The following is a 24027-nucleotide window of genomic DNA, read 5'->3' as shown; positions in this document are numbered from 1 at the left end:
CAAGGATACGGCTATTGCGGCTTAAGTCGATATTGCTTATCGGTGAATTAATAGTAGGTCTGATACATAGAAGGTAGGATCGCATAGAAGTGGTATACGCGTGCCTCCGTGAGGGACAAAACATACGCAAATGCGACACTGTGATTGGTCGAATTCATTTGTTGCCCACCATTCTCCATACTAATAAAAAGGTGGGGAACAAACAAAAAGTGAGACTGTGACAAGGACAAGCAATAATACCGCTTTCTCTGCTACTCCTACTGAAAGATACATAAGACTATCTCGTTCTGTCAGTTACCCCCACCACTCATGCCAGATCCAGGTATATCCTAGATTCATGGTCTGATAGTATCCACGGCTAACATAATTTTACCATGCACTACATGGTACATACCTACTCTGTGCTATAAAGAAGAATGCCGAGATGGGGAATATAAACGTTGTATGGATCGCAATTTTATGTGCATAAAAATAATAACAAGTTTATAATACAAAACCGTTTTATTATAAAAATATAATATAACAATCACTAACAGAACATTTTATAATCATTCCAGAATAATCCCAAACCGAACTTGTGCTTATCCGTACGAATAAATATAGATAATTTCTAATAAACATTCGACTTAGATTCACTATTTGTGCATTTTCTAGTACTTAAAAAATATATGTCATAAATGCAATGCTTGTTCATGCAACCTTAGTGTAAGGCCTGTAGGCCTAGCCAAGGTTACAATCGCTATCGCTTCGACAACGAAAAGCTTTATGTCTCTCTATCACTCTTCCATATTAGTGCGACAGTGACAGTTGCGTTTCGATCGCTACGGAGCGTCAGCGATTGGCATCTTGGCTACGCGGCCAGAGTGGACGCTCGGAGCGGAGCGCTCGGCGGGGCGTTCGCATTCGTTCAGTTCTTCAGTTGATTTCTTTCGCTCCAATTTTAGTAGGTAGTTTAAGTTTGTTAAAAAAATGATTCACGTAACATAATCTAATATGTTTATGTAATACAATATTCGAAACCACTAATTTAATGGATGCAAGAAGCACTTTATGAATTATTATTTTAATACTCAGGTAAAACACAGATTTATAACTTTCATCTCGTATATTATAATTTGGTATTTTGACAGTCTTCGCTTTGGAAGCAAGCAATCTAACTTTGCAGTAGGAAGTCTTATAATAATACAAATTCAAATATGTTTTCCATACTTATGTTTAATTTCGCGATAACACAAATATAATCTCGTTAATTTAGTCTTTTACTCCGGCACTTAGGTACTATGAAATTGGACTCCCTTATGTATTATGGAGTGGTGCACAATCATTTTCGTACATTGATCTGCCCGCCGAAAGCGTATCTTCTTTACATGCTTAACAATGGTCAAATTAATAAAATATTTTTCAAGGCATACGCACCTATGTATTTAATATGAACATAAACGCATATTTTGTGATATAGATTCGTAGTGTATAGTTTCCACATTCAACAATTACAATCAAGACAATATAAGAGAAAATTTGCTTGTGTTCGATGTTTTATAGCTCTATAATCTACATATTTATAATTGTCTTTAGTTCGATACTATACGGATCAGTGGCAAAGCATTCATATCACCATACTCTCACCAGGGGCCACAGATTACCAGTTTGCCGGACGATATCAGCCTGTCAGTTGTTCAGAGCTGTCAAGTTTTGCTTTTAACTGACAGGTCGATATCGTCTGGCGGACTGATAATCAGTGGGCCCCTGTCTACCGCTCAATTCAGACTGTTCTTATGGAATGTGAAGTTATTATGGTTCACTGTGGTTTGGTTAAGTTCGGCGGTGTGCGGTGTGGTGGTGTGTCGGAGTTTAAGGTAAAAATTATGAAATTATATCGCGGTAGACCCGTTTGTGTAAGTAATATGTGTTATGCTCAGTTAGTAAAAATTCTTCACCATTAGTACCAAACTTAGCTACTTTATTTAGCTTTTGAAGAGCTCCTATACAACTCCCTAGCGAGCCTTCTAAGTTGAGCGGTAGGCCCGGTAGCTGTAGTTCCCCTAACACCTTAAAATTAAGCAATACCTACTAGTTTTACGTGGTATTCACTAAAATAATAATCTATAGTCTACGCCACTGATCTTAAATCTTACTGCTACCAACACCTTTATAAGGCAACCATTGATAATATTTAATATGGAAATAGTCGCTTGTTTCGTGAGGAGCATTTCGGTATCAAACACTAAAAATTAGAGATAAGTATCATCCATATTGAAATGATTTACTAATATTTGAATCTCCTCACAAAATTCCTTATAAAATAAATAGAGATAACCAAACACCGCCAAAATAACGACAAAACAGAACACCAAATTTAAATTAACCCTGTACCACAAATTATAACGTAATCATCACAGAATCGCTAAGTAATTAAACATTGTTAAATAATATTATAATATAATATTTAGTGTAACATTTTGCTAAAAACAAATAATTTCAATTTTGTGCATACTTTATAGTGCTTTCAAAACTTTTTGTACAAAACCTTGCTGGATTTCATCGGCTCTGAAAAGAGAAAAAAAAACGTATTAAATTTTTGTGGTATTTATAACTTTTCGGGCCCATTAAATTCTAAATCGATATGTACATACAAATACATACATGCATATAATCACGCCTATTTCCCGGAGTCGTAGGCAGAGACGACGGATTTCCACTTACTACGATCCTGACATACCTCTTTCGCTTCCTTCACTTTCATAACATTCCTCATACACTCTTGCCGGTTTAGGGTGCTCTTGACCTGGCCTTTCTTCAAGAAACTCTTAAAATCGATATGTAAATGTCCTTATGGTCATTTCTAGGGCCGGTTACACCACACCGTCAGTTCAGCAGTCCACAAGATCAGCTGCCACAGTGGTATCCAACCTTTCCGCAGTACAGCGCGCCATCTGTTTTGGATGTCAAACTAAGGGGCACAACAATTACAATCAATCCTCTTTGCTCCGTTGAAACGAGACAGCGTTTTGCACATAGGTATATTGCAACACCGGATGACGGTTTAACTGATAGCCTTAGCCTCATAATAATATATATAAAGGTCAAATCATAATCAGCCAGCGTATGGGTGGCTTTATCCATCTTTATCCACGTGATAAAATAACTGTCACTTTTTAACACCGTGGGATAGAAAGTGACGGACACCGTTTTATCACGCTGTCACGTAGACAAGAACGACCATCATATCCGTACAGAGCTCGGATAGGGTAAGCAATTTGGCTTATAAAATAACATAAGACATGTCAAATAGCTCACTCTGCCCGAGCTCTAATCGTAACTGTCAAAAATCAAATCTTACGTTACTCCAACTACTTATAGTGTTTCATTGTGGAACTTGTTGTTACCGGTTACTAGTGACGGTGTGCATCAAGTTGATGATGTAGCGCGGACAGACGTCCTCGTGCATGACGCGCGCGTGGAAGAGCAGGCCTTGGCACAGGCAGTATAGCAGCTCCACTAGCGGCAGGTACTCGGGGATGAGGCCTTTCTGGTAGCCCCACGAGCCCAGGATCTGTGGTACATGTTATATGAAGTACAGAAGCAACGAAGTGACGTGTAAGGGCTGATTTAGACGGCGCGCAAACTCGCATGCAATTTTAGTTACATTGCGAACTGTTGATTACGTTGCGAGTTCTCGCATCGTCTAAATGAGCCCTAAAGGTGCGTTTAGGTCCAGCGATATAAATTCGATTGCACTTGTTTGCTGTAGATTGCGCGTTTTATGCGACATCAAATTATGAAAGACCGCGGTATTTGTCGCCCAGACTTATTATTAAATTAGTTCATTTAATTTTATACTTTCGTTAGGTGTCGTGCGCAATGCCTACTATGCCTTTGTTTTAGTATCTCATGTCATCCCAAACCAATTAGCCACAGTGAATTAACGTCAACGTCTCGGGTCGGTTCATAACCGCTTGTCTAATGCAAATACGCAGTTTTGAAACTTATATGTAGACCTACTCTGTTGAGAGCAACCGGCAGTTTACAAGTTTACATATTTAATTACACAAACGGGTCTACCGTGATATAATTTCATTGTTTTTACCTTAAATTCCGACGTTTCAGCTGAGTTGCACCAGCTGTGGTCACGTTAGACCAGTTTCAGTTTAGAGGTTAGTTACCTGTAGGGTGGAGGTGAGGGGTGCTAAGGCGATGGGCGTGGAGGGCGCCACGCGGAAGGCGGCGCCGGCCAGGAAGCCCGCCGGCAGCGCCCACAGCGCGCTGTCGCGCCCGCGCGCGCGGCACAGCAGGCACACTACCAACTGGAAACAAAAACATTAATCAAAGACATATGTAACTTCGTATAAGATGAATAAAGTCTAAGAAAAAACCGTGCCTCGGAAATCAAGAAAAAGTCATTCTCGGATCTCGGATAGATGGCGCACACACCTTTGGCCTATGCCCGGCTAGATGGCGTGACGACACCGTTTAATATTTAACAATTTTAACTCATAAATATCAGTGAGTGTGAACATGGGTCAAAATTATATAAAATAATAAAATCATCCATTTATATACACTATTTTGATAATTTATACGTGTTTATTTTGAGTTTTAGTCGTGTGTCGATAGATGGCAGTAAATTTACAGTGACTACAAAATTTACTATGACAGGACCCCTCTATTCTATCTATTCTCTTTGCTTTAATAAACAGTATCTTTAATGCTCAAAAAAAAGAAAATTTTAAAAATTCACTAGAGCAGTAGCCCGTCGCTATGCCAACTGAGCTACCGAGATTTACCCCAGGACAGCGAATATTTCCACCGTATTCTTCATTATGCGGCAATCGGCAGCGATCCATTGTTACTAATCAATCTGCAACAACACTAACGAAACTAACCAGACAATTGTTTAAATTTAAAATCATAAATTTGCCGCTGTATACACAGTCCTTTTCTAATCGTTTCCAAATTCCCCTTTTTGAATTGTGCCCGTTTTTCCTCGTCGCAAAAACCACAAACAGGCAAGTGAGAACGCGTAAAAGAATTCACCTTGAACTTTGCTCCTTATTAATCCTCGATTTTCTGTTAGGTACATTTATCGGGTCCGTAACAAAAAAGAGAATGTAAACCTTTTTTATGGAACAATTCGCAATAGAAGTTGTTGAACGGGCATAATTTCTACACACGCTCTTACTCGCTCAAAAATAAAGGTGTATTTAGATCGTTTTGGACCTCTTACTTATTTTCTTTAATTGCAGAGAGATAACTTTGCGCAGAGAAGGCAATTAGAGGCACTTACCCTATAAATTCCAATGTAACCTCCGAAGAAAATGCCAAGTTTCATATGCGAGAACTTCAAAGACTTGAACGCTTTCGTCGGAGTCAGTATCTTAGGGATGATCTGCCGGAGCATCGTCATAGCGCAGCCGACGCCAAATAGCTGCGCTGTACCCTGCAACATTCGTTATGTTCATGTCTTTAAACTCGTATTGTTTACCTCATCTACCTTGAAATGGCTTAAGGAGTCATTTGAGGTTAGATTTTGTTGACTTCTCTTTAAATACCTAAAGATACAGAGTATAAACGGTGTAAGTGACAAGTATATAGGGGCCTCACATAAAAACAGCCAGGTATATTGACATCAAACTGCCAGTGCTGTTTTTTAACTTGATTTTTTTTATGCTTTTTTTCATCATCATCATCTCAGCCATAAGACGTCCACTGCTGAACATAGGCCTCCCCCTTGGACCTCCATTCGTACCGGTTGGAAGCGATTCCATTTATCAATCATTTGTTCTATGCGCTTCTCTTTAAATTACGAAAACTGCACAAATCTAAAATCAGATATTATCATTATCCTCTTATCAAATCCACTAAACTATTAAGGACTAGGATGATAATAACGTGATTCGAGACAGACTAGGTTTTGAATAAAATATGTAGTTCAGATAAATTTTGTATACCTATCTACCGTAAAATTGCGACAATGTAACGGTAATGTATGTATTATTTTTAACCCTTAAATGCATGTTTTTTTTTTCTTTCTGCCCGAAATTAATATATGTCACATAATTGTTTGCTGATAAATACTAGGAAAAATAGTAAAAAAAAATATTACTTTGTTTTTCACTACAAAATCAGTGTTAGAAGTTGAATTGGCTAAATCATATTTATGTAAATACTATGTAATTTTCCGTAATAGATATGAGAAATTTTTACTACCATTAAAAAGGTACACTATTTGTGTTATACCTATAATAAACTTTTTAAATATAAAATAATTACAAACCCCGAAAACACCATACAAAATCACATACTAAAAATTATCAAATTCTGGATATTTCCAAGCTTTCCGACTTTTCGTCTTAAAACGAATGTAATTTTTATAAATTAAAATTATATTGCGTAAATTTTACCCTTAAATCATTACCCTACTACTTGACGCTTGGTATAAAGGTGCGTTCAAGAACGTAAGCCTTTTATTAAATAATTTATTATAACCTATTAAAAATAATCTGTGAGCTGTCTAATGGTTTGTAGACATTTGGCAACACTGCATTTAAGGGTTAAAACTATAGGTACATAATTAATCTCGGCAGAACGTATACAGTATACATTTTAATGAGCAAAATAAAATCATAATACCACCTATTGACCTTCGCGACTCAGGTAATGTTGTTATATGAACACTCAAGTTCATATTGTTAGGTTACAAGTGTCACGCTCGTGAAGGACAGGGAAGGTGATAATTAACATACAAGATGGAGAGAGGCTCAGCAGATAAACAGATTATCCAAACAACGAATACATCTGTTTAAACTACCAGGCCCCAATTTCACATCGGTGACAGGTGCAACGAATTGTAAAATCACTGTTGCTGACGTCACAGGCATCCATGGGCTACGATTACCACTTACCATCGGGCGGGCCGTATTCCTGTTTGCCACCATCATTGTATTATTTAAAAAAACTTTATTATATCGGAATAAAACAGATATTTCTCCTGCGAAGTTTCTGACAATTAGGATTGTTCATTTTTTTTAGACCCCCATTTTTATTTTATTTTCGGAAAATATAGGTTAATTTAAGATACTAATTTGAATGATTTAGTAATTCGTGGCTCGGTTGAACATTTATAATTTATTGAAAATATGAGATACGACTTCTCGTAAATTACATGTGGTCGGCTGTTTGATAAAGCACAAGCAACAACAAGAATTAAAAAAATAGTTGTCATTGTCAATTGATTGTAATGTCACCTGTCGACAATGTCAGTGTCACGTGCTTCTATAAATAATAATATCGTCTGGAATGGAAAACTCGTTTATTTTGAATCATTAATTTCAAAATACCTACGCTATAAATTTGAGAAAGCTGATTCCAGAAATCTGCCTAAGTTATATAATATAACTTAGTTTTATTGGAGTATGTATCCATATAGCATCCAACTCCAACCATAACTTGGCTGAAATCAAGGGAGCAAAAATACAAATGTAAGTTACCTACATCATATATATTTTAACTGATTCGATTTGTAAGAAGATTGGATTCATAAAATCGTTACAAGCGTCCATTGCTAAAGGTAGCTTAGCACCCAGTGGGTGCTTTCTACCGGCTTGTCACCATTGTTTGGATATTGTACTACATACTTATACTACTATATTAGGAACATGCCAATTTTGCTAATTATATCCTATTATTTCAGGTCATCGTGATTCCTATTTAGATACAGCTGTGAGATATGTAACTGCACTTGGGCCCAGAACAAAGTTGAGCATTTTGTATTGAAACGAACGTCATATTAAATATTAATCGTCGTAATACTTTACGACCGTAAATAATGCCTGGAAACAGAGTAAATAACAAACCATACACTTCTCTCTGGATGGTCAACAAGAAGCCATTATTGTCAGATGCTCGTGCAGAACATGATAAACATACATTTAATGTAAAGTTACTATTTTTTTTGGAAACATATACCTATAACATATTTCCCAAATTAATAAAAAGTAGGTAAACAAAAACATGTTTTATTATTCACAACTCTTTATTAAGTCTTGTCCACCATGATATCAGCAGCTTGAACTGCAACATGTACCTGGAAATTAGAAATTATATCTTTTTAAAGCAGTTTCAGGCTGAATTTTGAGTATGGCTATGTATTCTTGTATATTCCTTCTTTAGAGTAGGCACCATCTCTGTTTAACGGTTTGCCTTTAGATACTCTGGCTACATTACCACAGAAAATAAATAGATACCACGACCCTACCAATAAAGTGAGCTTTTAAATACTTAATTGTAGTAAATTAATATTAATTTTATACTTACATCGACGTGATTCTCACAGCAATACTGTGTGTAACACGTGAAGTAGGTAGGTATTCCAAGTTTAATTCACGGCACCATCTTTCACGTCGTAGGTCTTAGTGGATTCGAACTATTATTTTTGTGAATCATTCCCACACATAGGAACAAGGTTTTTGATATATTATTAAGCAATGAAATCTACTGTTTAGGTATTAATTATAAATCAAATTGTAACAAACAAGCGCAGCGGTTTAACTGAAAAATTTTGTTATGACAATCGATGACAATGATAACTTTGACAATACGTGAGTGACGGATTTATTTACTATGGTTCGATAACTTTTATTATGCAATGACTTTACATTCAGCCCAGGAGAAGGTCAAACTAAGGTCATAAGGATATTTGTTGAAATATCTTCAATCCTCAATTATTATATCGCAGCAAATGTCGGAAACTCTTTAAAAACTTTATATCTCGAAATGGTTTTCGAAATAGAACATTTGAAAAAAAATGAACAATCCTAATTGTCAAAGATTTAGAAGAATTGTAGGTAGTTAATTCTTGACAGGTAATGAGTTATATGTCGGAATTTCGTGACAATTGTAGTGTTTCTTGTGACGTAAGCGGTAACCGTAGCCCATGGATGCCTGTGACGTCAGCAACAGTGATTTTACAATTCGTCGCACCTGTCACGTTGGTGAAACAGGGGCCGGGTTTAAGGTATTTACAATTGGGTAGGTAAAGTTTTTTGAAGATAGGCAAATTATATTTTTTTCCGATAGTATTCATTACAGCAATCACGGAAATGCAGCTCTTTTATTTTTATTTCATTTTATTGATTAAATATAATTTTTTAAATGATCGATATGACGTTTGTGAGGTGGAATGGCAGATCCCAATAATTCCTTTGCGCGTCGTAAATGGTACGAGATAGAAAAAAAAACGATGTCAACTGTCAGTGTCACTTAGCTCTCATTCCCGAAAAATAACGGACAAGCCTCATGTTACCTTGCGAATTGCTATTAATGTTATCATTGAGATTTTCGACGACCTCAGCACGACCCACGGACTTCTGATTCCCCACGACATCTGCGCGTATTTGGACAAAGATTGAATTTACTTTCGATAACTTGGCACTGCATAATTATTGGACAACGTTTTCTTCCCCACCCCTACACGACGGCCCCTGCGCTGACCCTTGGACAGAGTTTTGCAAGAAAAATAAGCGAGTTCATACGAGATTGCGAGCAGATTCTACAAATTTGAAATTATTATCATAACAGTGATAAGCACAATGCCGTTGAATTAGAGGAGCAATGGCCGTACAGGAGTACGTATCCGTGAAATACATAGGTACATAAAACTATCTTCACTTGTGTTTTGATTTTTATTATTAAATTGCCATGAGCTGTTAAGTTCGTAAACAAGAAATCGGTCTAATTTTTTCTAACAATTTCAACCATCTGTTAGTTTTGTGTGGTTATCCTCATTTTATGAATGTTGTTCTTATTTTCAGGTGGATGTAAACATTCATTGGCGGTATTATACTGATGGCTAATTAGAACCATTGAGCCATGACATACTTCCTTGCAGTGTTATTCGGCTAAGCCTCGAGCATCCTGTGAATCTGAAGGATATAATTATTTCCATAAAAAAGAGCAATCGAATTAGGACCAAGATATCCCGAGAATCTAAAGACATTTTATAAAAAATGCAATAAAATGAAAATGGGAGACTCTCTCTGTTACAAGATCATGACAATGTTATGGTCTATACTTATTAAAATTTTAAAACCAACATGTCTTTATCTTTGACTTGAAAATGTACAAATGATTTGGGTTAAGTTTTATGAAATGCAACTTATGCTAAAAATCTATTATTATTATATGTCAAATTATCGTGAACTCGATGTTGCTTAAGGCGTATCCAGATTAGTCAATTTTTCGCCAATCTGATTAAATTGCCCGATCGAATCGGGACGTACGGACGCAAACGCCAATTTGGCTCGCCGAATTCAACCGCCGATAATGACCGATAAAATGAGGTGCGGACACAAGAACACCAATTTGTGAGGCTAGTATTTTCGTTATGGGGCATTTTTTCAATTTAAATGTCTCTAATATCACCATATTAAATCTAAAATTGGAGATTGACGCCAATTTCATTTCTGATCAAATCGACCGATTTTATCAGTCCCGTCTGGATACCGCTTTAGCACCGCGAAAGGGCGCTGCGCGGTGCGCGCGGATTGACGCATGCGCGTACCGTATGCTTAGTATCTATGGTAATATAATTTTAAAAAATATGCAAATAAAAGGCGGCAAAGTTTATTCGTTGTGCAATACTCAATAAGTTACCGCTTGTTATTTTAATACTCGTAATAAACAAAATGAGTTCAAGTGACGAAAACGACCTGGAATAGACGGCACACCGCCTCATTTGAAAGCAGAAGCAAACTTAATAATGAATAACTAGCTTCCTGCTAAGTCCAGGGACAAATACAACAGGACTTACGACATGCTCATGCTGTGGAAGGACACAAGAAGGACAGCCAAAACGCAAGAAACACCTACTCTGAAAGTGGTTTTTAGCGTATTTCTGTGACCAAGTGAAAACTAAAAAGCCATCTACATTTAATATAAACTAAGAATGTGCGTTGTTTTTTTAATTGTATTCGCGTCACTTTACCCCTATTAAATACGCTTTACTAAATTGAATTTGTTTTATTTCCTCACATAATTTGAGAATAGTGCTTACTATGTATACCTCAATGGAAGCAAAAATGTAGTATTTTTGCGAGTTGATACACTTGCTACTTGTGTATAGTGGCAAATGTATTAAACCCGCAATCAACACTAATCAATATGTAAACAGGCCCCAACGTGAAGCACATTTACCCTACAGACATACTTATCCATATTGACCATATTTGAACCTTTTAACTCTCTTCAAGGGCACGCCACACAGCGTGATCCTATATACTGTTGTAATGTTAATGCTTAAGGATAATAATTTGTGGATTTATAAAATAAAACGAAACGGAATTTACTGGATTTATATTATATTATTTTGGATTTATATTATAAGTTTTCTAAAGTACAGTCGCCATCAGATATATTGGTGCAGCTAGGGTGCTCATAAATATCTGAACACGCCTCTATTATCAGGGCGTGCGTGTTCAGATATTGTGAACACCTTGCCGAGCCCATATATAATAGCCAATAACGACCTAGTTATAAGACTATTACAATCTTAATCATCATGTATGTATAATACAACAATCACGTTTATATAGTCCTCACAAACGTATAAGTTACCAGTTTGGCCAATATATCTTCAAAGTTTGGCACCGAATCGCTGTTAAAGACTTTGGTGTGCTCAAATACGCTGAATTTGGAAAGTAACGTCTGTACTTCCTACAAGACGGTACGACGCACTTTTGAGTTCATCTCTGTAATATTCTATTTCCATTCGAACGTTTCCGGGATCGTCTCCATCTATTGTGTTGATACTGAGATCCAAAATGACTCGTGTAGCAGTCCAAGAGTCGTGGTGAAGGCGTTAATGAAAATGTTCTCCAAGAAGCAGTGCCAAGTAGTCGAAAGCAATCGTTATCATTATCAAAATATCCGTGTTGATCGTGCTAGGGACGTTAAAAATACTTATTCTAGAAATCACACCGACATCCAATTACAAGAAAACACAAATGTTTCGTCCGTGGTTTCGTCCGACCATTATTTTCCAATTATTTGCAAGTTATTTTCCAAGAATGACACTGACAGTTGACATAGATTTTTTTTCTACCTCGGCCCATTTACTGCGCGTAAGGAATTAATTACTCGAGTCTGCCATTTCACCTCACAAACGTCATATCGATCATTTAAAAAATTATATTTAATCAATAAAATGATATAAAAATAAAAGAGCTGCATTTCCGTGATCGCTATAATGAATACTATCGGGAAAAAATATAATTTGCCTATCTTCAAAAAACTTTACCTACCCAATTGTTTGCTGTTGTTTCGTTACACCAATTCCATTGCTGACTCGGGTGATATAGGAATAAATTAATTTTGTACTGAGCAGAAACGTTAGCAAACGGTACCCTACTGCTTAAACTTTAAGCCTTAAAGGAAAAGTGGAAAAACTCAGTGGAACTTTCAGACTCAATCTTGCGACTTCGTAATGGATTGGCTGGCCGCGTAGCCAATGTGCCAATCGTTAAGACTGCGTCGTGCAAAATCAGCGAAAAGGGCAGTCACCGTTTAGTCGCTAGCGTCCACATCGCTTGATAAAAAAAAATATAATTAATATAATTATTATCCCAACGAGTGTGTTTACAACGAATCACCCTTGAAAATTTGAAATCTTTTACAATATAATAAATACACTCATGCAAAGTTGTACCTAAAACGTGATGAACGAGTGTCAGCGTTTAGTAAAATTTGTATAAAAAAATCGATGCTCATGCTACAAAATCGAGTGATTTCGAAAGCCAGATAACTAGACTACAACGAATCAGGCTTTTCCTATTTTTCCTCTTAAAGGCTACAGAGAAATTCAATCGTAAACGTAAACTTTCGTAAAATTTCCATACATCCGCCATATCTGTCAAATTCTCCTTCTCCTCAGATGCCCGCTGTGGGCCGTTGGAAGCGGACGCGTACATGCTTTTTCCAAATTGACATTTCAATTTGTCATATATATTGACAGAAATTCATGTCCGTATACGAATGATGATACCAGTGAAAAACTGTGTTCAAAATAAATAGGGTAAATGAATAATGTCACACGGAGATCCAGAGTCATTAAAATTTTGATTTGTTTTTATTCATAAGTCATAATACTTTAAAAATATAACAAATTATTTAAAATATATACGAACACAACCAAATCAGTGTAATTAGTTTCTTCCTAATTCACTAAAAATTAAAAAAGTTTGAAGATTTGTTTTATCTTATTGGAATAAATTTTCATTGTGCTGGCATTCATATTACGTCATTTTAAAAACATATATGACATAATGTCAATATACTAGATAGACAATTTATCAACAAATTTCTTCACATTTTAACGTAAACAATATAAATTATTAAAATTTTATTTATGAAGACGAAGCAATGTTGTTCACATAATATCAGCAATAAATTTTTTAGTTTCAACCAGTTTTGTTGCTATTCTGAGAGCTATCACGTGCTTTGAAAGTTAATTCAATGATATATCATCAAGAAATTGAAACCAAGACTCGATCTGCAGTCTCAGCGAGTTTTTGTGGCTATATTATCAGTTGAAAGAACGATATTTCCATCGCAGTGGTATGGTTTATGAGTACCTATATTGGTTTCATGTGACGATGTTTATATAAATGTATCTATCAAATAACAACGTGCTTTTATTTCATTTATATTCGGTGCAAAACGATAACTCAGTAACGAAAAATAATTACTTATCAGAAATGCCTTAAAGTTTTTTCAGTGAACGTTTATTTATAGGTATTTATGAGGTCTTATGTCTTATCAGCGTGGCTTTGGCCTTTGGACATTTTTGTAATGCTTTGTAATAAGGTAGGTGAGGTATCTATATCCCTCATTTAATAACCTTTTTTTGAATGAATTACAGTTTAATTATTTAAATAAATAAGTGGTCTACAAACATACATATCCGCTCGGTCCGCTAAAATAATTTAAGTGCCCTACATAATAGGTATATTTAAGATTAACAATCAGTAAACATCATTAATTACGCTCAAATGCTTGTTTCAGTACAAATTGGCTGAAATACTTCCGACATAAAACCTAAAGGTATAAAAGTACAATTTGCTAAGTAAACTGTCAATCTACATTAATTATAATAGATAGACTCTTAGAAGTCAGCTTACTGAAGATTATGAACAACATATAAGTACTTTCTAAATAAAATACAATTTGTTTTTCCATGACTCATGTAGGCCGTATTTTACTATAGACCATTTTAAATTGAAGATGAAATTAATTCATGATAAAAGCTAATAAGGCCCGGTAATATTTTCTGTTATTCTTGAACTTCTGTTCAAGTCAGTGTTCAACTGTCAGTGCAAGTAACAAGGCCCGGTTCCGAACCAACATGGTATGGTTTTTAGGGTTCCGTACCCAAAGGGTAAAACGGGACCCTATTACTAAGACTTCGCTGTCCGTCCGTCCGTCTGTCTGTCACCAGGCTGTATCGCACGAACCGTGATAGCTAGACAGTTGAAATTTTCACAGATGTTATATTTCTGTTGCCGCTACAACAACAAATACTAAAAACAGAATAAAATAAAGATTTAAATGGGGCTCCCATACAACAAACGTGATTTTAGACCAAAGTTATGCAACGTTGGGAGTGGTCAGTACTTGGATGGGTGACCGTTTTTTTTTGCTTTTTTTTTGTTTTTTTGCATTATGGTACGGAACCCTTCGTGCGCGAGTCCGACTCGCACTTGACCGGTTTTTTTTTATAAAACGTGTATTTTTCAAAAGCGCTGGAATATTTATATAACTATTTTGGTATATGAAGAAACATGAACAAATGAGAAATCTATATTGAATTGATTTGGTAATAATATCCTGATTATTAATAGAACTATTTCAGTTAAAATAAAGGGCCTTATATGCTTCACCTGACCTTATTCGTCCACATTTAGATCCTATAGCTATATTTGGTCACTTTGGCCGTCACTATCTATTTGATGCCGATTGTACTAACATTTAAAAGTACAGCTCATATGTACTTTTACCTGTACTGAAACTTAAGCATTTGAGCGTAATTAAAGATGTTCACTGATTATTAACATTACGTGTTAAAGAACCGTGTCCCGATGGTGCGTCCATTAATGAATCGCATACTAACGGATAGAGGTTTACGAGTACATTCACGGAAAAATGATTATAGGTAACCCAATACTAGTGGCTTAGTTGCCGTTTATAAATCGTTTGTGTCGAGCAAAATCAGCGGAAAAGGCAGTCACCGTTTAGTCGCTAGCGTTCACATCTCTTGATAAAAAAATATATAATAAATGTCATTATTATCCCAAAGAGTGTGTTTACAACGAATCACCCTTGAAAATCTGAAATCTTTTACAATATAATAAATACACTTATGCAAAGTTGTACCTAAAATGAGATGAACGAGTGTCAGCGTTTAGTAAAATTTATATAAAAAAATCGATGCTCAAGCTATAAAACCGAGTGATTTCGAAAGCTAGATAACTGGACTACAACGAATCAGGCTTTTCCTATTTTTCCTCTTAAAGGCAACAGAGAAATTTAAGGTTAAAGTTAGGTGAGGAATATAAGGCCCGACGGGTAACAAGGTCCAGCATTCAAGAATAGTAGTTAAAATAACAATTAAATAGCTGTAAGCAGTATTGTAAAATACTGATAATAAGTGTTTGAGGTATGTTTATGTGGTACGGAAAATGCGCCAGTTTTGGAATTTAGCTAAACCTAATGATCTATTAAATAAATATTAAAAACATGCGAAAAATTCATTTCCCTCGACATAAAATGGCGTACCATTGGGTTCGAAAATTTAAAAACACTATTGCAGATAAACCCTACTTTCCATTATTGTTTATAAATAAGCAAATAATCAGTATTATAATAGTACATGGTACGTATTTTTAAAGTTAAATTATCATAGAGAGAACGCACTTTTTAATTTTGTCACGCGAAAGACTTCATTTTCACTCTAAAAAATTGTCACTCATGCTAAATCTAAACGCGCCTTTATTCACGAATACCTGTGATTGGTACGTGTTTTGACTACCTTAGTCTACCGCAATACGTCAACGAAGGAGGTTTCGCGGTCTTGATTTACGAGTAATTTTGGTTCTCCTCACCGGAAAGGCACTTTGTCACGGTTACTACTCATTTCTATCCATAAACTAATTTGGTGCTATCTATTGCAAAAAAAAATCATCTTGTTAATAATCAGTTAGCATTTTGGTATATCTTCATTACTTTTACTTGATGACATTCTAGTCTTAAAGACGATAAAGAAATTTAAAAAAACCGTCGAAAGTTCATTTCACTCCAATTCATTCCTCTCCATTTCTTCCAATATTTTCGGGTGAAGGAAATGAACCAGTTTGGAAGGAAATGAACAATAATTTTGTATGACAGATGTGATACCTTTTTATGTTTTTAGCCGACAGCCCAAGAGTTATATGCACACATACGCTCTCAAATCATAACTCTCATGTTTTGAAACGTATGTATGTCCCATTCTTTCGACTTCGTTAGACCGTTTGACAGAGTTTCAGGGTATAGGTTCTTACCTATAACCGACACTATGTCATGTTGGTTGTGGATATTGCATATAAATAAGCAGATAGGCGCGTAAGCGTAAGTAGTTTTTTTTTTCATGGCAAATATTGTAAATATATCGGATAGGTACATCATATTTCCAACATTTTATAAATGCGGAACATTTTGGACAGGTGACCCTGACCCTATTGAAAGTTGTCTAACGCCTAGCTTATCTGCTAATTAAAATACTTAAAACTTTTGATAGTCCTTGAATAAAGCTCAAGAGCGAGCCCTCCGACGGCAGATATTTATGAGGAGGGTCTCACAAAGATCTGCTCCCGGGAGCCTCTTCTTGTGCTAAGTTAAAAATACGGGTTGGCCGTATCAGGGAAATTTCTTGTAACTTTGTAACCGTCTAAAGGCCAAGCTTTAGAAAAATCTAGAAAGTTCATAAAACAATGGTCCAACACCATCTAGAACTGGAGAGGAGCGTCCAATTCCCACCCCTTTCTGCGAGTTCCGCAAAGAAAGAGCAGGCAGCTCGGAGCGTCCGACTGTGGCGCGCTTTCCTGCGAGGCTGAAAGCCGAGCTTTCGCAGGAGAGTAGACCTTAAATTGTTTCAATGCCGAAATGCAAGCGATGCCGAAAGCCGAGCTCCGCAAAAGGAGTTCAAAATTTCTTTTAACTATTTGGCAGCCGGCACAATCGTGCGAGGTTAAAGACTGAGCTTCAGTGGAGCTGACCTCAAACAAGAACCAATAGCCGAATGTATTAAAAAGCAAGGCCGAAGGCCCGGGGGAGCGTCAGATAGGGGCATATTTCCGTACAAGGCCAAATATCAATCTGCAAGAGTGCAGAACTTTGCTAAGTGAAGCCAAAGGCCGAGGTCCGCATAAACGCTGAAGGCCCAGTCCGTCTGATCACGTTGCGCTTCCATAGAAGACCTAACTTGAGAACTAAGAGAGCTTGAAATTTAACCAATGTGATCTCGGACTCTCCTGCGGCTTGAACTTTGCATTTTTCCTCTAAAGTGCGACTTGTTGAGTCTACAACCCTATGGAGTTTGTTATTTATAATAAGTATTTTGATTATTGGAGCGTACTCGGCCTTTGGTTTCTATCTACACAGGGTTTGGTGTTTCTTAGAGTACGCTCTTCGACCTCCAACGGCTATAGAGCTCAACATCGTGTTTGCGGTCCGCTAGTTTGCTTTTTAATACACAACTATTTGTTTATCTCCAAGCTCTGCTGTTCTGCAGCTTTAACCTCGGCCCGCCGTTCCCTTTGAAACGGCTTATCATGGTCGTGTCCGAAATGTAATATTCTGGCCCACTACATTATTTAAACAAACAGCATCTGCCCTTTAGAAAGACGGCTAAGTCACATTACCTACATCAATACTGGATAGTTTAAAATTATACCTCAGTTCTGTCCCGAATAATATATTTTATCAAAACTAACGATTGTTTTTATAACAATTTCTAGATAATTTAAGCTTTTTTAATTTCACTTATATAAGTAGTTTTTTACATTACAAATCTCATTATTATATGTTTCTAGTTCTGACAAATAATGAGACCGAAGACGAATACTGAAACATCGTAAAAAGTATTGTTAAAAAGTAGGTTATTATATTAAACAGATCAACAGGGTAAATATATTTTTTAAAAGCCAAGCTATTTATGGTTCCATCGTTTAAAATATTATCACTTTGATTTTGACCAATAAAGTTAATTTATATTTAATCTAATTTTATTTCCTTCTATTCGTGTTTCATTACCTTCCCTTGGTTTTTCATTTCCATCTGTGCCTTCATTACTTTCCTTATATGTTTTCCAAAAGTATAACTTGTATATAGGTGCCTTTCTTAAAATAATATACACAATACGTATACACATTCACAATATCAAAATCTACACTGCAACTTCAAAATAAAAAAAATCTCCAAAAAAGTGGCAAATCGGCACGAAACGGTAGAACGACCCATAAGCATCACTTACTGACTTACAAAAGTATAAATGTAGTACATATGTAGTACCTGAATTTTATTAGAAGTTTTTAAAGCCTTATTATCAATTAAGTTATAAGTGAAATATAATAAGCGTCTTTAGTTGTAAAAAAATATTACAAGCCCTATAACTAATGAGGGGATCATTTTAGATATAGTCCACTTTTTTCGAGTAGGTAAATTCGGACTATGTTTACAAACCGCATACCATCGCCCATGACCACACTGTTAACTGACAGTTCGTAAACCTTATTACAAAAGGCATAAGGTCCACCGATGGACAGTTAAGAGCATCGCCGTTTGTACCTATCTTAATACAAATAAAAGTCAACAACGAAAATAATTAATTACCTAATACGTCACATACCTATGACATGACATGAACAAACAAGGAAAGCTATATATAAAAAGTGATTTTTCTCTGTCTTCTCACAAAGGAAAGCTTTGACAGTTTAAATTCCTCAAAGAAGGTCCGTAGTTAACACTAAACTCGAAACAGCACCTTTAAAAAAACATTAGGGGTCACTGACCTGTCCCAGTAAATTGAGGTAGTGTGTGTGAGCTGCGTTTGTGTGTGAAATGGGGAATTTGACAGAATCTGAAAATTTACCCTCCTCGACGCCCTCTTAACGCTCCGTAGCGTATCGTAGCCATCTCTCTGTGTCACTCAATCTTTCATATTAGTGCGACAGTGACAGTTACGTTTCGTTCGCTACGGAGCGTAAACGATTGCACGTTGGCACTGGCATCCCAGAGTCGTGAGTTCGAGTCTAGGATACCAGATAGAACTATACTTTAGACTAGTTTAGACAATTTGCTTGAGTCAGACCAAGATAAGTCTGCAGCAATTTTATAGCACAGACGTGCAAATGTTATTTTAAAAAACATACAACCGAATAGACAACCTCCTCCTTTTGGAATATAGAATTCGGTTCGCGCAGGTAAAACGCTCGAATATTCTGTCCGTTACAGTAGATATATTACCTTCAACACGTAGTTGACACAATTCCCCGCGTGGGGACAAGCCGGGCTCCTGCCTCCAACGCCTTCCACCGGCTCCCCTACTTGTTTCGACACGCGGGGAGGCGTGAAGAACCTGCAATTCGGAATTTTGAAAAAGTTAGAATGTGGAGTCGAAAACGTGATGTTGAAGAGTGTTTATTTCACAATATTAATTTTTTTGACTGTTTGTAAGTACTTAAAAAAATTGAGTAAGTACATACTTAGGTAATAAGAAATTGTACTTATTTCTTCCAACTCCAATTTTCCCCACGAAATTGGCTATGGGGTTAATTGGGTTTTCTAAGAAGGTTTTGTCTTAATATAATCTGTGGTACAATGTAGTGCGTAATTATTTTCCTTCGTACTTTCTCGGAAAAGTTCGTTTTGTCATGCTGCTTCAGTCAAGTAGGTTTTTTTGTACCGAGACTGATTGAAATATGTAGCAAGACATATTTGACGTGAAAATACGAAGGAAAACAATTGTGCACTACATCTGTATAAGCATATAGTTACCTACATACATATGTATGATACATACCAAAACAAAGGAGTCCGTTTCGGATTCTCTCGTTCTTTTCGCATCAGATAGAAGAAGACAGCACTTCCAAGCATGAAGATAAGCGTTTCCCTGCCAGGGGACCGTCGGAGCCAACCCTTCATTTCTAGTGTCCTTAACCAATATTCAAATACCTAAAACAAAATTGTCGTTTATAAAAACTAAATACTAAGCATAAAACAAAGTTCAAACTTTAACTACATAAGTTATGGCCATTATTCTTACACATAAGGGGTCATCCATTAATTACGTCACACGAATTTCTAGGTTTTTTGACCCCTCCCCCCCTCCTTGTCACACTTGGTCACATTTGGCAAACCCCTCCCCCCTAGTGTGACGTCACATTTTTTCTACGAAATCGCCAAATCGAATTAAGTAAGTACCTAAATATTATTAATATTTTATCAAAATATTTTTGGCGATATAAATATTAGTAATTTTATAACTTAAAACTGCTTAGGAAAGAAAATTAAACGAATAAAAACGATTATCGTTTTAAAAACTTGTTATTTAAATGTACAGCGAATAAAATAATTTAAATAAATTTTCGGTTACTGATGAAGTTAAAGTGACGTCACAAAGTTTGTGTCGCCCCCCTCCTCCATGTCACAATATGTCACATTTTCTTGACCCCCTCCCTCCCCCCAAACGTGTGATGTAATTAATGGATGACCCCTAAGCATAGAGAAATATAGTAAGAATAGAGTGCTCACTCCACAGTTACATCAGTTTTGGTACCAAAACCACTATTATTTTCGCAGTCGACATCTAGATCGAGTAGCGGAGTTATCAGTACCGCTATTTGATAATAGAATTCTCTAGTGTCGCGAATCACGAAAATTGTATTGAAAAACAATTTACAACTAATATTAAAAGCATTAATTTTTAGGGTTCCGTACCCAAAGGGTAAAACGGGACCCTATTACTAAGACTTCGCTGTCCGTCCGTCCGTCCGTCCGTCTGTCACCAGGCTGTATCTCACGAACCGTGATAGCTAGACAGTTGAAATTTTCACAGATGATGTATTTCTGTTGCCGCTATAACAACAAATACTAAAAACAGAATAAAATAAAGATTTAAATGGGGCTCCCATACAACAAACGTGATTTTTGACCAAAGTTAAGCAACGTCGGGAGTGGTCAGTACTTGGATGGGTGACCGTTTTATTTTTTGCTTTTTTTTTGTTTTTTTTTGCGTTATGGTACGGAACCCTTCGTGCGCGAGTCCGACTCGCACTTGCCCGGTTTTTTTATTTTTTTTATTAAAAGCAGAAGGAGTTGAAAATAAAGTTCTGGTTAATCCGGGAGGTTAAAAATAGAAAATTGTAGAGTGTTAGACCTTTGGATCATAACAACATCTATAGGTATTGTCAAGTAGCAGTACTGATAATTCCGCTACTCGTTGCTAGATTTCGACTACGAAAATAATAGTCGTTTTGAATAAATAAATAAATAAATTAAAAAGTCATTTATTGTCGCAACAAAACTTATAGCAACAAATCAAATAATAATTAAGTTTGGTACTAAAACTGATGTTTGGAGTGAGCACTTTATGTATTTTTTTTCTCTGTAACATAAGTTACATAACATGAACGTATACCGTTTATGATGTGTACAATGCCCTATGTGACCTTGCGGTTCACAAACATATTTTTTTTAAGTACCATCCACACATTCCACACTGTTAGTACATCGGTAAACCTTATTACGAAAGGCATTAGGTCCACCAATGGACAGTTGCTGAGAAGAGTGTTGCTCTTTGTACAGAAAATAGAGGATATATTTGTATTTTAACTTACCAAGTTAACGAAAAGGTTAACAACCATCACCCTCCTGTATGGTGGTTCACAGTACACCGCTAGACCACTGATGGTGCAAGGCAGCAATACTGTCTTATAGTAAGTGAACTCGCTGAAGAACAATTTCCTGCAACAATAATTAATTATAAATAAAATAAATATTAGGGGACATCTTACATAGATCAACCTAGCCCCAAAATAAGCAAAGCTCGTACTATGGCATAGAGAAATATAGTAAAACAAGGGCGCTCACTCAATAAATCAGTTTTGGTACCAAAAAGACTATTATTTTCATAATCAACATCTAGCATTGAGTAGCGGAATTATCACTACTTTAAGTAGCAGTATTAGTACTGTCAAGTGACAATAGATATAGCACCAACCGGAAAGTCTTATGTTGATGAGCATTAGACGTTTTATATGTAAAACGGTCAGGCCCTCCCGGAAAACGCGCCTGTGTGATGGAACCTTTATTGTTTTATAGATACCTGAATATGCAGTTTAATGTGACAAAAGAGCTTCCGACAGTGAGGCCGAATACTCCAGACTTAAGATACAGCTTAAACTGTTCCAGCATCTCTTCTTTACTCAGTTTCTTGCCTTTCATCAAGATTTGAATCTGTAACAAGAAATTTAAAATTAAATACAAAAAATCTAATTCAGAACTGGATATGGTATTGAAAAATGTAATAATATTATTAAATATCAGAAAGCCAGTCCATTCTATAGGAGACATGAGAAAATGTACCCATAAAAACAAGAAGTAAAAGCAGCATGACATATAAATATCTGAGAATGGCACTAAAAATGGTACTAGTTCAGTGGTGTCACTCAGGAATACGAGCCAATCATGCAGTCTTAACGCAACTAGTCGAGACCAATCGCGCGCGTGATGCGAACACATCACCCAATCGTGTTGTAGCTTTGTCACACCGCTATACTGGCCCTATTCATGCCCCATTCTTCTTGCCCGTTAGGCCAGTCCTTAGATATATGTCAATGAGTAAAGGTAGCTTTGAGCATGTTAAGTTGGAGTCATTTAGCAAAATGTTTCCTGTCAGTAAGTAAAGATGGTGGTAAATTAGGAATAACTTCCTACTTTCTTTTATTTGAAGATAAGATAAACTTAATGTATTTAATTTAAATAGTTGTACAAGCCAACATCATTGCTCTCTACAAGAAAAACCTAAATTACAATAGATATATTCTATATTTAAAGACTTACCAGGTATACCATGGCATAGAATTTGTAAGCCCCTTTAATGTTACTTGCTAGCATGCTTATTGTCGCATCACTACACTTGTAAGTCCATGGATGGATTATGTTGTGACACTCCCGATGCCTACAGGCCTTGTCGAACCAAAACTTACTCACTTCCACCATATTTACAAATTAACGCTTCAATTGAAGTAGGTATTAACCGCAAGCTTAAAAATGGATCACCAAAAAGCATACGTCTTAATAATCTTATACCATGTCAAAATACATCGTCTTAATAATCAAAGTTTTTTTATTTTCTAATTATGTTATGTAATTGTCATTTGAATTGCAAATAACACCAAAAAACCAAGAAAGGCGTGTTTATTATCACTTATATTAGCTTGAGTCCACACCAGTCACTTTATTATATCGAAAATGATAATGAGAACGAGAATCGCGAGTCGAGACGAGTGAAACGAGCATACATAGAGCATACTCAATCAAAATGTCAAAATGTGACTGTGACATAACTGTGACACTTGTGTTGTGACAGATCTGTTTAGAAACGGGACAAAACCAAACGCAAGAGATTTGATGGATTTGTTGTCGATGGTTTTGGTCGGACTGACTGTATAGCCCCCTCTAACTCCTGCGCGAATCGCGGCGCGAAGTCGCGAACGCGACGCTTATCAAGAGGTATAGTCTGTCAAACGAATTTGTTATCTAGTAGATAAGGGCACTAAATTAAACAATTATCCCCTTATTCATAAACCCGCTACAAACCTCGATTAGCATCAATCATTTGTCTTTATCTATCATTTTGACTCAATTTGTAAGAAAGGGATAAACCATAATAATTTAACTTATTCAGGCCCGTACAGTTTTATGAATAAGGGGGTTACT

General features: G+C 36.2%; 1 protein-coding gene across 1 annotated transcript; it reads right to left on the bottom strand.

Annotated features, from left to right (window-relative positions):
* Nucleotides 1–482: 482 nt before the first annotated feature.
* Nucleotides 483–23610, bottom strand: LOC134677981 (transmembrane protein 135-like). Its single transcript, XM_063536418.1, has 9 exons — nt 23149–23610; nt 22412–22542; nt 21924–22050; nt 20108–20259; nt 19552–19663; nt 5285–5437; nt 4164–4304; nt 3387–3553; nt 483–2547 (listed from the first exon to the last, which is right to left on the bottom strand). Exons 1-9 carry the CDS (start codon nt 23305–23307, stop codon nt 2496–2498), a joined length of 1194 nt encoding a protein of 397 aa, XP_063392488.1. The 5' UTR covers nt 23308–23610; the 3' UTR covers nt 483–2495.
* Nucleotides 23611–24027: the final 417 nt, after the last annotated feature.

Source organism: Cydia fagiglandana, chromosome 2, assembly GCF_963556715.1.
Source record: "Cydia fagiglandana chromosome 2, ilCydFagi1.1, whole genome shotgun sequence".
In the NCBI taxonomy this organism is placed as follows: domain Eukaryota; kingdom Metazoa; phylum Arthropoda; class Insecta; order Lepidoptera; family Tortricidae; genus Cydia; species Cydia fagiglandana.
This window is presented reverse-complemented; position numbering and strand designations above follow the sequence as displayed.

Excerpts from the sequence above, each read along its gene's own strand:
- LOC134677981 (XM_063536418.1), bottom strand. The coding sequence starts at position 23,307 with ATGGTGGAAGTGAGTAAGTTTTGGTTCGACAAGGCCTGTAGGCATCGG. Across the intron at positions 22,543-23,148 it reads TCTATGCCATGGTATACCTG|ATTCAAATCTTGATGAAAGG; the intron begins GTAAGTCTTTAA and ends TTCTTGTTACAG. Across the intron at positions 3,554-4,163 it reads CCCTCACCTCCACCCTACAG|ATCCTGGGCTCGTGGGGCTA; the intron begins GTAACTAACCTC and ends CATGTACCACAG.